At 34.8% G+C, this 12,477-nt stretch overlaps 1 protein-coding gene across 1 annotated transcript in view; it reads right to left on the bottom strand.

Annotated features, from left to right (window-relative positions):
- KIF6 (kinesin family member 6) overlaps positions 1 to 12,477 on the bottom strand; it is a 171,687-nt gene that overhangs the window by 127,690 nt on the left and 31,520 nt on the right. The window contains exon 6 of the mRNA XM_075496206.1: positions 7,601 to 7,730. Within this exon, the coding sequence (XP_075352321.1) occupies positions 7,601 to 7,730 (130 nt within the window). The remainder of the gene's footprint in view (positions 1 to 7,600; positions 7,731 to 12,477) is intronic.

Consider the following 12,477-nt stretch of genomic DNA (forward strand, 5'->3'; position numbering starts at 1 on the left):
AAGCAAGAAAATACTCCCAAACATATTTAAAAAGCAGTTATACGAAGAAAAAATTATATGCTGTTAAAATGTACTTTATTCAGCAATTCTGATTCCATGAATAATCAGAGCCAGCTTCACTTATTTTACTAGGAGAGCTATGATTTTACTGCTTGCAGCTCTGTGAAGCAGGACTGGATATTTTATTTTTCCAGCTCAAACTCCACAACAGAATTGATATTTAAGGACATTCTCCTCAACAGAATTGATATTTGAGGACATTCTGCGCTACAGGCATGGCATCAGTCACACTATACTGCAGACAAGTCTAAGCCAGATCGAATATCAATACAGGTCTAGCTAGGGAAGCACAAAGTAAAGGTTGCTATGAAAGAAGCAGAAGAAATCATCATACTTCAGAATAAGTGTTCCTAAGCAAACTTAAGTTTCACTATGCAGCAAAATGTCATGTATTTCAAAATGTGCTTTTATTCACACCTGTTTAACCCCAACAGAGGCAAAAAAGATTTAAAGCATAAAAGAAAATAATTTCAGGACCCTGAGTTCAAAAAGCTCAGGGCAATGTTTGGCCTGTTAGGTCTTTATTGTCTATAGCAATACACAAGCCACAACTTGGTTTTGCAGATTCTGCTGGACTGGTCATTAGAAATTCCATCGCTTTTCTCTCCACAACTACTTTTTTCATGTAAAATGAGTGAAGCTGATCTGGAAGTCTTTGGCTAGAGTCCCGAACCGCTCTTTTTATAAAGTCCTTCTTCAGAGTAGAACCATGCTTTAATCAATACACCAATATTCCTTTTTACAATATGATTCTATCTCCACTTTGCAGTTCCTGTAGACAGAAAGTTCTATTAGAACTCTCGCAGGAAGCATAAAGCAATAAAAATTTAAACTGTTAAATGGGATGTGATTGTGAAATGTTAATTGCAGTCATAATCCCGCACGCTTTGCTACTTTTACCACACAAGTAGATGCAAAGCACACAGCAACAGAAATGACAACTTGTCAGCATCTTCAGTCCAAAAATAAGCCTTTTTTGTTTGTTTTTTTTGCTATCTTACATATGCAACTTCTGAGTATCACCATTCAGCTGTTTGGAAAGTTTGAAAACTGAAAACAAAAAAGCAAACAAATTTTTCTGGACAGTGTCTCAGAGCCTACTGAAAGGTTCCTTTAGTGGCTTTCAGAGTTCATTTTGGCTTTGTTAGCAGTATTCAAACCATATGTATATGAAATCATCCTCACACTAATTTCATGTGATGAAGGGAAAAAAAAGAAAGAGGGGAGTGGCCTCTCTCTCAGCAGATGGTTGCTATTGTGAAAGTAACATATAGAACAACCGATGAGCTGCAGTTACTTACAAAGAAATATTTTTTTCCAGGAATTCTGTGACATCATAAACCACATAAGCAGACTTCAGATGCTTTGTGATATCACATGAACACTACAAAGGAATTAATGCCAGGTCATCTGTTGCTGCCCATTTGTGGCATGGCAAAAGAGGAATTCAGTAACATTTCTTTCAAGATCATGATTTGGTAAAACATCAGTGTTTTGTTTGATCTTGGAAAATATTTCAAGCCATACAACCCAGTCTCCTTTTTCTCCAGGACCAGGATATACCTGTGTTTGCTGAAATTAAATAAACTGTATTTGTGACTTAAACCATTACATCTATTCATACAACGGTTGCAAGAAGGTGGTTTCTACTTAAATGAGAACCTGCAGCACAGCCATATTGCAAGAAGCATCCAAGTTGGATGTTTCTGTTAAGGAATACAAGGTCATGAAAGGTCCAAAAACTTGCTGGAGCCTAAGTTATCCATCTTAATCTAATTGTTACCTATCTTAAATCAACAAAACACTGCAGGAGTTCCACCCTATACAAGAATTTATGTATTTCCCAAATCTTTTATTTGTTGCAGCTGCTATTATAAATGTTGTTTTCACTAAGAAGAATAGCCAGAAATAGGATGCTACTGGTCTAGAGTTCTTAATAATTGAGGACCTAAGAAGGAGAAAGTTTCTTAAAGAGGAGAAAAACATAGGAAAAGCTGTTTGAAAATCACCATTAGACTAACAAAAGCTGCTACTATCTGGAAGAATAATGAGTTGATTATGGCAATTGCTGCCAAATACACTCAGTCAGAGAAAATACAGAAAAGAGTTCAGGACAGCTGGGACAAAAACATTTCACAGGTGATAAATGCAGTCGTTCAGCCCATATTGCAAACCATCTCCACTTGGCAGTTTATACAGTTCCAGTGGAATCTCTTCTTCTTTGAATCAAAATATTTAGATATCAGAAGAACATGATTTTCCTGTATGAGTGAATTAGTGACTAGCCAAGGCATAAATGAAGAAAGGCTAATTCTGAATGCTCCCATTTTTTTTGAGAGAATGTCTCAGTGAAAAGGTACAAAATTTTGTTTTAAGGAGGGTTTCTTTTTCCTCTTAAGTTTTTTTTGCTTTTGAACTTTTTGAAGAAGGGCAAGGAAAAAGAAAAAAGCACTGATAGCATCCAAGGCTGATATCAAATTGATTTTCTCCAATCTCAAGCTACAATCAGATGGATACCTGTAGGAAGAAGTTCTGACAGCTTCAGTCATTTCACAGTTCAGATGGTAAGAAAACAGCCATTGTGTCCTACAGGAATAATAATAAAGCAACGTAACAGAGTTTGTTTCTTTGGTTGAAACTCATCCTTAGAATATTCTGGTGTTTTCACATTGTTGGTTTATAGCACAGAACATCATAAGTCTCTGCAAGGCTGAAGGAGCAGAGATTCTTTGTTGAAAAACAGTGGATGTATCTGTCTAATTAATATAAACTCCACCAATTCCAACAGAACTATGCTATATGGAAGGGTATGCAAGTTAAAGAATAGGAGGTTCCTGCCTTTATATCTGGTAGATGAGTGAGACCTTAATATATTTTTAGTTTCCTTTCTGATTAATATGGCACAAGTGAAGGGGCTCTTCAGGTGTACTTAGGTACACTTGACACAGCTGAAATTGCACCTGTTCTGATCCTTATATTTTCATAGCAATACATTTGCAATCTGACACTTCCCTGATTTCTAAAAGCAATACTTTACCTTTCCATATTTACTACAAGTACAGTTTCACAGTTAGACCATGGTAACTGAGGTAACTTTTAAAGTAATTAATATTCCCTGGTGAGGATATTATTAAAATTTACATTACACAGTGCCTTTTATCCATATGAATCCCAAAGCACTTTAGGGACTATTCAAAGTATGACCAGTGATTGTTTTACCACACAGGGAAATGAAAGCACCTGCGCTGAAATGATGATGCCATTTGGTGCTAATGATACTATAGTAACAGGTTTGTCAGAGTGGAAATAAATTAACAATTGACACCAATGAGGAACCTAGGAAAGCAGAAAGTTGTAACTCATTCGGGAATGCAGCTCTAACATGGATAACATGCCTTCTTGGCAAAAGTATCATTTAATCTCATATGTTCACACATTCAAATCCTATTTTCCGTATTTCATCCAAGAAAAAAAATGCATTCAAACACTACCAGTGGCTTTCTAAATATATTCAAGAGAATACTAATGGACAATAAAAATAAATACAAAGGGAATGAGTCCAATTCAGAGGTCACAAGTCAGTCCCCACAACTATCTTTAAACGTTTAAAAGTTTCATTCTTTCTTGAAATAAACATATTTAAACATTGCCAAAAGCTTACTGCTTGCCCCATGTGTACTTCAAACATTTTAAATTATGGAACAAATACTGTGTAGTATGCACTGTCTTCCAAATTTAAACAATGGAGTATTATAGGTATAAAGCCATGCACTAAAACATTTCCTTCCTCATTAAAATGAAGTAATTTTTCATTAGAGGAAAAACAAATGCTAACTGTATGTGCAACTGCAGCGTTCAGACATATCAATGTCACAAAGATTTTACAGTTCTGAAATTTATGCATACCCTTGGGAGGCTACCGGGTCTGCCTTACTCTGCTATTTTAAAAGAAATACTGAAAAAGTAGTAAGAATTATCTAAATCACAGAGGTTCAGGCATATTATTTCAAAGGACAGTGATCACAAGAGATTCCCATGACAAGAATTTAGAAAAGACCACTTCAGCTGAAGACATATTAATAGTATATCTAACAAAATAAAATGTTTTGTGAACACCACCTACACGGCCAAACACTTATTTCTGTACATGAGTTTTTTTAGATGCTGCTGCTACTACCTGTCTCATATGTGCAAATTAGATTTTGGAATCCTTTGTTTGCATGTATTTGAGATAGCTAAATCATAAAGTTGGCTGAAAAAATTAAAATATAAAAAATAAATTCAGAATTTTTTTTATAACCTGTTGCTAGGATTCTTATGCATTGAAATGTAACTAGAAACTGTGTTTTATGGGAAAAACAAACAAACGAACAAAAATATAGCCCTTACAGTTGGAAGAGCGGCCAAAAAAAGAATCAGTTGTTTGGGTTTGTTCTCTGCCTATTTCTCCCTGGCAAAATATAAGAGACAAAAACTTCCTATTTGGATTTTTACATTATGAAGTGTTTGTGCACAGATGTCTCCCATCTTACCATTTCCACAACTTGTAGTACATGTCAAAACTAGAGCAAAGAATTGGTCCTATACTGACCTATAAACCAATCCTGCACAAATTAGATTACCTTCCCCTTTTTTCCTTCTATATAGTTATGTGTGGGAAAGAAGTATTCAGTTATAAACTTTCCCTTAGGTTCTGACATTTAATGCATGAATGAATGTAGAATACTATAGAATACTTTTAACATTACAATGACTTTCTTTTTAGCACAGTCAGTGGTGAGGGCAAAATGCAGCCCTCAAATGACAAGTTAGACTCCACTAGCAGAGGCACTGCAGAAATTAAATTGTCATTCTTATTTTCAAAATGGTCCTGCAACTCTTCAAAGGTTATCTCAGGGGTAAAACATTAGATTGCAATTTTAGAGGCCACAGATTTCATATGTGATCCATGACAGTCACCTTAGTTTTTCTATAGCCAATCTCCTCATCATTAAAAAAGATGAATCAACATTTCTTTTACTTTCTTTTCTAATTAGGTTTATTCATCTTGTGTCATTTTCTTTAAAGTTTACTTAAATAGGGTCCTAATCTTTTTTGAGGTCAGGAAGTGTTATCATAATTCAACTAAGGTTTAAAAATATGGATCTATGGAGAAGAAGTTATGGTTGATGTCGTAAGTCCTCTTCCCTAGACCTCTACATTAATCCCTCGTTTCTGCAAACACTATTTTCTCATTCTGGTAAGTCATCAAATAAAGTACCACAGTCACCTAAAGCGAAAAATGCCAAATGATAATGGATGATAAATTCTGTAACGCCCAAGAGGAAGCAGCACTCAGTAAGCTCACTGAAGTGCACTGCAATGTACCTGCTGCAATTGCAAAGGAACAATGTATGAGATAACTACATAAATAAAACTTCTACAATGAAATCCACCTCATTTGAAGTTTTTGGAATCATATTAGCATTCAGACTAAGCAAAGTAAATATTGCTGCAATGGGTGGCAGTTATTCCAAGCAAGTATTCTCTGCACTTTTTTCTTTTAAGTACTCTTCATTTAAGACCAATGAAACAATAACTTTATAGTGTTTATATAACAAAAACCTCTTGCTGTGGCAAAAGCAGCAAAAGTGACAATGGGATAGCATTTGCTAACCCAGGCCACTCAGGTTAGTGAATTCTCTATTATTGGGGTCACACATTCTCATGTCTATTCTTATGTTTTCCAGCAAGTACTAGCATGCCCCAAATAAAACTACCAAGTTGTAGATTAAAAAACAAGCTAAAGGAGATTTTTTTTCACACAATGCAGTTAAGTCATGAAACTTTGTGTCACATGAGATTTCATGGTAAAAATTTGCCGAGGTTAAAAAAAGTGTCTGGGCAAATTCATGTAAAGAAAAAAAATACAACAAAAGTTATTAGCTATAAATAGTCTGAAACACAAACTAATGAAGATTAGGGGATTTTTTTTTTAGGAAAGTATCATTATTTACTTGGTTTATATTTTACTCTTCTCTATATATTTGCTATTGGCCATTGTTCAAAAGAGGAAACGGGAGCAGACATATAATCTTTGGTCTGACCCATTAAGAATATTCTTTTAGTTTTGCTGAGCATTACTGCATCTTGACCTTTAATGACTTACCATCTTCACTAGCCCTGCTAGTTGTTCATGACTTTCAGTGTTTGGGATATATTTTCTCTTTAGGCAATGTTTTCCAAATAGGTAACACAATTGCTCTTTACAATTGCTGATTTATGACCCTGTCAGCCAGCATCACACCATTCTTTAAATATTCCGTCCCATTTTCATACACAGCTCCTCTAAACTGATCAGAGATTTCCTGAAGACCTTTCTCTATGCAATGAATTTTCTTTTTCTGTTTTCATTACCAACTATCATGATAGGTTTTCAGGCTTCTGAACTCAATGTCATCTTTTTGTCTCTTCTATTAACTTTTTCAAGTTCCTCTCCTCTAAATTGTATCAATTTTTCCATTTCAATATCATCAAATGGTTCCTTGCCTCAGTTAGTAAATTCATATTTACTAACAGCCCTTAAGTACAGCTTGATTATCTCTTGCCTAAACGTCTTTCTGCCTCTCAGAATGTCACTGCTGAAATAGTCTCCCTTGAGAGAGAACAAATCAGTTTTTTGCCTATTTACATTTTGTAATCAAATGCTTCTTCCCCTGTGCCCAGGTGTACATCGTCAGCCAGCACAAACAGACTATTGACTATTTCATATACTTTAAATGTTTTTCTCATCATTGATTTATTATATTTTTTTTTTATTTTAGCCAGACAGCGGAAGAAAACCCACAAATTTCTAAAATAGAATTAACTGTGTTGTAGTAAAGACACGTTGACAGTGCTCACATTATACAATACACTTTTTATATTTACATTCCATTTCCAAGTATGAAGATAAGGAAAAAAAACCCATACAGATTTTGGATATGGAAACATTTCATTTGAACTTCCCAGAATCAGCAAAAACACCCTTGTCTTTGTATGTTGGCAAATATTTATTTTGAATGTGCTTCGTGCTACCCTTTTTTTTTTTTTTAAACACATAACACCACATGTTTATGCAATAAGAAAGAAGAGGGGACTGCTAAGTCTTAGTGTAACTACTTCAAAGGCAGTTTAGTACTTCTGTGAGAATGTTTGACAATGCTTTGTAAGACCATGTTTTCTAATCTTTAAATGTATATGTATGTTGATACATGCCACATTCAGATGTCAGTCTATGGTTTATAAGAAAAATTTTTTTTCTTACTTATTTTAATTACAGTAAGTTATGGCATCAACAACCACCAATCAGATTCACTAAGGAAAAACAGAAAGCTCTTTGCAAAGTGAAAGCTATCATCAGAGAAATGCTTATTTAATTTCACTGTGGAAATACACTCAGAAAGAAGATAACTTACTCATTTATCTCCAAGGGCTTCCAAAATATACATCTTTTGTGGAGAAATTTACTACTATTTTAACTCTGTTGGTGGTAAGTAAGATTTGTAGCAGCAATTCTCACCTCAGCAATCATTCTGTTGGTGTCTCCCAAGAAGAGTAGGTTTAAGGCTTCCTCTTCATTGGTTGCCTGCTGAAGAGACAAGTTTTTCAGATGAATGTTCTGATCAGGGTCTTCCATTATTGTCACTTTTCTACATGGGAAAAAAAACAAAACAAAACAAAATGAAAACTAGAATTGTTGTAAGGCGATCTTTGTTCCATATTTTCGTTTTGATTGCATCTAAAAGGCAACATCTAAAACCCAAAATCAATCATAATAAGAGAATTAAAAACATGAAGAGTAAACTGCACATTAAAGGAAGTGCTGAATTTTTTTTAACTATGTCACCTCCTCTTTATTCCTTTATAATAAACCTCCACATAGAAAAGGAATATATAAAATCCATAACTATTAGAGAAAGCTTTGGGATTTTTTTTTAATGAGATATAGTAAAATCTCAAGAGCAAGAGGTTAGATAAATCATCACAAACAAATAATATGCAGGGGTTTGTTTCCCATTACCACAGCTATTTAAGCACAAATGATACATAAAGAATAGCATAATCTTGATGAACAAATAGGCATGGAATATTTCAGAATCAACACATCTGTAGCCAACGTTTCTAATAACATTGCATTTGTCAAGATTATTTATCTTTTCCTTCTTGTCAAATGGTAATAACTACAAATGTAAATGATCACTTTCTTAAATTAAAAGCAAGCAAACAGAATGATTTTTATTTTCACTAAGGTTAGAAATGCTCTTAGTTGTACTTCTTTAAGCCTTAAAGTTCAGAAAAAGGAAGTTAGATGGAAGTAGCAAGGATATGGCAAAAGCTCCAGGAGAGCTACTAAATATTACTGAAACGCCTTTTACTTCTTTAAATAGTCCTTTTACATAAATTTTTCTTTTGATCACTTTACTGAGAGTTAAACTTTATTGGCCATTATGGTCTCCTAACTGGGCCACTCAAACTGAGTGGCCATTAGGGTCTCCTCAGTTAGGACATTCTATAGTATCCAACATGGAAGCCAAGTAGCTGCATCACTGGACTTGAAAAACTCCCAGAGTGAAGACTCTATTAAAATTGAAGTACACTAATTCTGAGGATGAATAACATGTCCTTCAGGGTGAATTACATGTTCTGAGACAACTTACAACAAGTAAATTAGAACTTTTTTAAAAGTTATAAGTTTTTTTTTAAAAAACATTTTTTTCCCTGGAAGTATACATAATAATTTATACATATACATATACATATATGTATGTGTGTGTATATTTTTTTTTTTTCATATTCTTCAAGGTTAACCACAAGAGGGAGTATGGGGCTTGAGTTTTTATCTCTAGATAGTTATTGCATGTTAATTACTCCAGGCTGCTTCAAAACCAAATAGGTTGGGGTTTGTTCTGCTTTGCTTGTCTTTTTTTCCCCCAAAACTGACAGAATCAAATCGAGCAGCTAAGCAGCATTCCATAGTATTACTCTTAAGTATTAGGGAAGTAGTTCACCCTCTGATGGTCAAAACATTGGAACGGATATACAGAAATAATTTGAACACATTGTATACACTCACTATTTTCAAGAAAAAAATACCTGTAAAAATACACACAATGCTTCTTTAGTAGTCATAAAAATTGTTTTTCCAAGTATGATTGCTTCTCACTTATAGCCTTATTTTTGGGTGGTAGGGTAAGACAACACTAGTACAGTCACGAAACTCTGCTTCCCCCATTCAGAGCATAAACCAAAAAGCATAATTCTGCTCTCGCGTAACAATGTTTTGATAATGTCAAGTAGTATTCTGTCCGGAATTCCATCTGTGCGTGCATCACATGCTAGAGCCCAGAGTGGTTCTGATTACAGTATGATGCTTTGACTAATTTTAATATTTTGAAATTGCACAGTAAGCATCATCTACCTCTTTTTATAATTTAGGAAAACAATGTTGTTTTACTATGCACACTTGGCATAGTATTTAAACTTTTAAGGATCTTTTCAGACTACATTTTGACCAATAGTTATAAATAATTTCCAGACAATGAAGATATTAGTTTGGACAAAAAGCTCTGGAGGATTATTATATCAGAAAGGAGGCAGCGGGGACATCACAAACTCGTGACAGCCTGCTATACAGTGGCCTCGCAGCTATTAGGAGGATTTCCAGATGGAAGTCTAAATTTGCACATCTTGAGAGGCATCTGTCAAAACTTCCTCAGAAAGACATGTTCCAAAATGACAACAAAATTATTCATTTTATAGTGCTACAAAGTTACAGTATAATATGATAATAGATTTCTATAGAACATTCTCTATATTAGTGAAATCTTTAAATTTCATAGCCCTAACTTGGATCTTGGAGTGGAAAAGCTCCATTAAGTTATCCATAATGACTGAAAGAAGGCAGAGACAAGGTTTTGTTTTCTTTATAAACAAAGAATCTTTTCCATTTGGCTTAATGGATGGAATCCGTAACTGACTAGGAAACCTGTAGGATGGGATCAGCCTTTTTTATACTGTTGTTAACTCAGGCCCTTTCCTGCATCAGCTGAGTTGCCACTAATGCAAGAGAGCCTTACACATTGAATGTTTTCATTTATGAAATTCCTGTTACAGGCAAACAATGAAGTTAAAGCTTCCTTTGATTAATTAATACCACCTCACTAATTTTTGTAATATAAATTAAAAAAACCTTAAAAACAAATTACAAACAAACTTAAAAAAACCCCATAAAACAAATGACAATTTTAAAAATCAAGTTTCCTATCATTATATCTGTCTCTAGGGGTTAAAATTGAAGAAATCTAAAATAATGTCAAAAACTTCATAAACATTTTAAAATTAATCATAATGATATAAACAAATAATATATGAGGATACATACCTTCTGTGACAATACATTAGGAGAATATAGTGATACTAATTCAGCATGAGGAGGAGACTATACAGCCAGTAATAAATTTAGGAAAAGGATGAAAGAGAAAAGCAGCAAGCAGGTATCTTGGAGTCTGTCCAGAAGAACGGAATAAACTAATGGATAAATATAGCTAATCTTTGTGTAAAGTTGCAAGGAGCTTTAGGTTTTAAGAAAGAATGACCAAGATCATCATTTTATATATAATCCCCAAAAAATTATCTTTCAGAAGTATAGCTCCCTGAATACCACACCAGAGGACAAAGTCAACACTGATTCAAGAGGCAAGGTTACAAAGTTATTCAGCCACCAGCACAGCTTTCAGTAGCACAGAGATTTAATTTTCCATTCAAGTACAGACCTAGAGCATAATCTCCTTAGCTTGTGAGACATGACAGAACTATGAGATGAGTAAGGATTGGTGCAGACTGTTCTCCTGACATGTCATATTGTGATAGGAAATCCTTCCCGCTGTCTCCAATGAATTCTACACGTGAGACAAGAAAAACACAGTTTGCTTGTTCTACACTTTATGGACATAGGAGCGTATTGATACCGACTGAGAGACTGTTGCACATTTAGGAGTTAGTGACCCACATAACAATTAACCTGAGCAGGCGCAGCCTGTGCTGTGCTGCATGCACAGCGTGGCATTCAGGCCTGTGTCATGCTGCGCGGACCTGTGCTGCAGGATAAATTCAGCCAGGTCATTGTAACAGAAGAACCTGCAGGCAGCTCCCACCTCGTCACACCACCTGCGTGGCCTTGCTTTTATCAAAAAATGCCGCAAGAAGTTCTCATGAGAACACCTTTTAGAAATGGAGCTGTTTTCTTGTAAGGAAATTATATAAGAGCTCGAATGACCAAAAGGGAGAGCTTCTCTCCACGGACAGGATCTGCACTGCTCTGTGCAGTGTGCCATTGGGATATCCATTCAGGCTCTGTCCGATGCTGCACGAATGCGGGGTGCCCAGCATCTGATGCATGTAAGATTTACTTGCCATCTATATTCCTCTTCTTATTCTGTCTTTTTAAAACAGTTACCTTATTAAGCCATTTGTTGTCAAGCCTTTCTTACCGAGATCCAGAAAGAGCCCTGCGCCGGCTCTCTCTCCCCCCTCACCCCACCGTGCAGAACAAGGAGTCAGAACTGAAACAATGAGATTGGTGGTTCATGTACAAACAAAACATATAAGATCTGTTAGAATTTTCAGGCAACTGCAATAATCTTACTCACAAAAAAATGTTTGTTAAGTAATACTTTGATATTCAAAAGTAAAGTTGCCTTGAACAGCACAGTGATAATCTGAACTGAATTAATTTACTCATCTGATGCCTTTAGAAAAGTCACCTTAGAAAAGTTTCACTAACTTCTTCCTACTGGCTTTCAGGAAACAAACCAACATAAAATCTGGATGGGAATAAACAATATATAATGTATGCTGAAGTTATTTTGCACATTTAAAGTGTAATTTGTTTGAACCGTAATGAACAAAACATAACCTTTGAAGAAATGATTCAGAACAGTTTTCAGCTGTCTCCTCATTAACAAACAGAAAAGCTTAAGTTTACAAACCTTTGTATTCTCCTAATCCGTAGTATTCAGTAGTAACACTTACACTGAACACTCTCCATTTTGAAATAATGTATTTCATATGAAAAGAGTGAGCTAATATTATTATTAACCTTAGAAATTTTAAATCACTCATAATTCTCAGAACACTAAAAATATAGTTCTTGAAGATCTATGGATGGTGGCTAGTTCTAGATTACATAGTTGGTAGTTGGTACAGCCATTGAAAAGGGGAAGGGCTAACACTAACACTGTTGAGCCTAGAGACAGGCAACAGGTTTATTTGCATCTAAAAAATCGGACTGAATAAAATATATTTCCGATATGTTGAAAATTATTTCTTTAGCCCTTTTTTTTTTTTTCTTCTTTGTTAAGCAGTACAGGAATTATTATACTAGTTGGTTTAGCTTTG

This window comes from Mycteria americana, chromosome 3, assembly GCF_035582795.1.
Source record: "Mycteria americana isolate JAX WOST 10 ecotype Jacksonville Zoo and Gardens chromosome 3, USCA_MyAme_1.0, whole genome shotgun sequence".
In the NCBI taxonomy this organism is placed as follows: Eukaryota; Metazoa; Chordata; class Aves; order Ciconiiformes; family Ciconiidae; genus Mycteria; species Mycteria americana.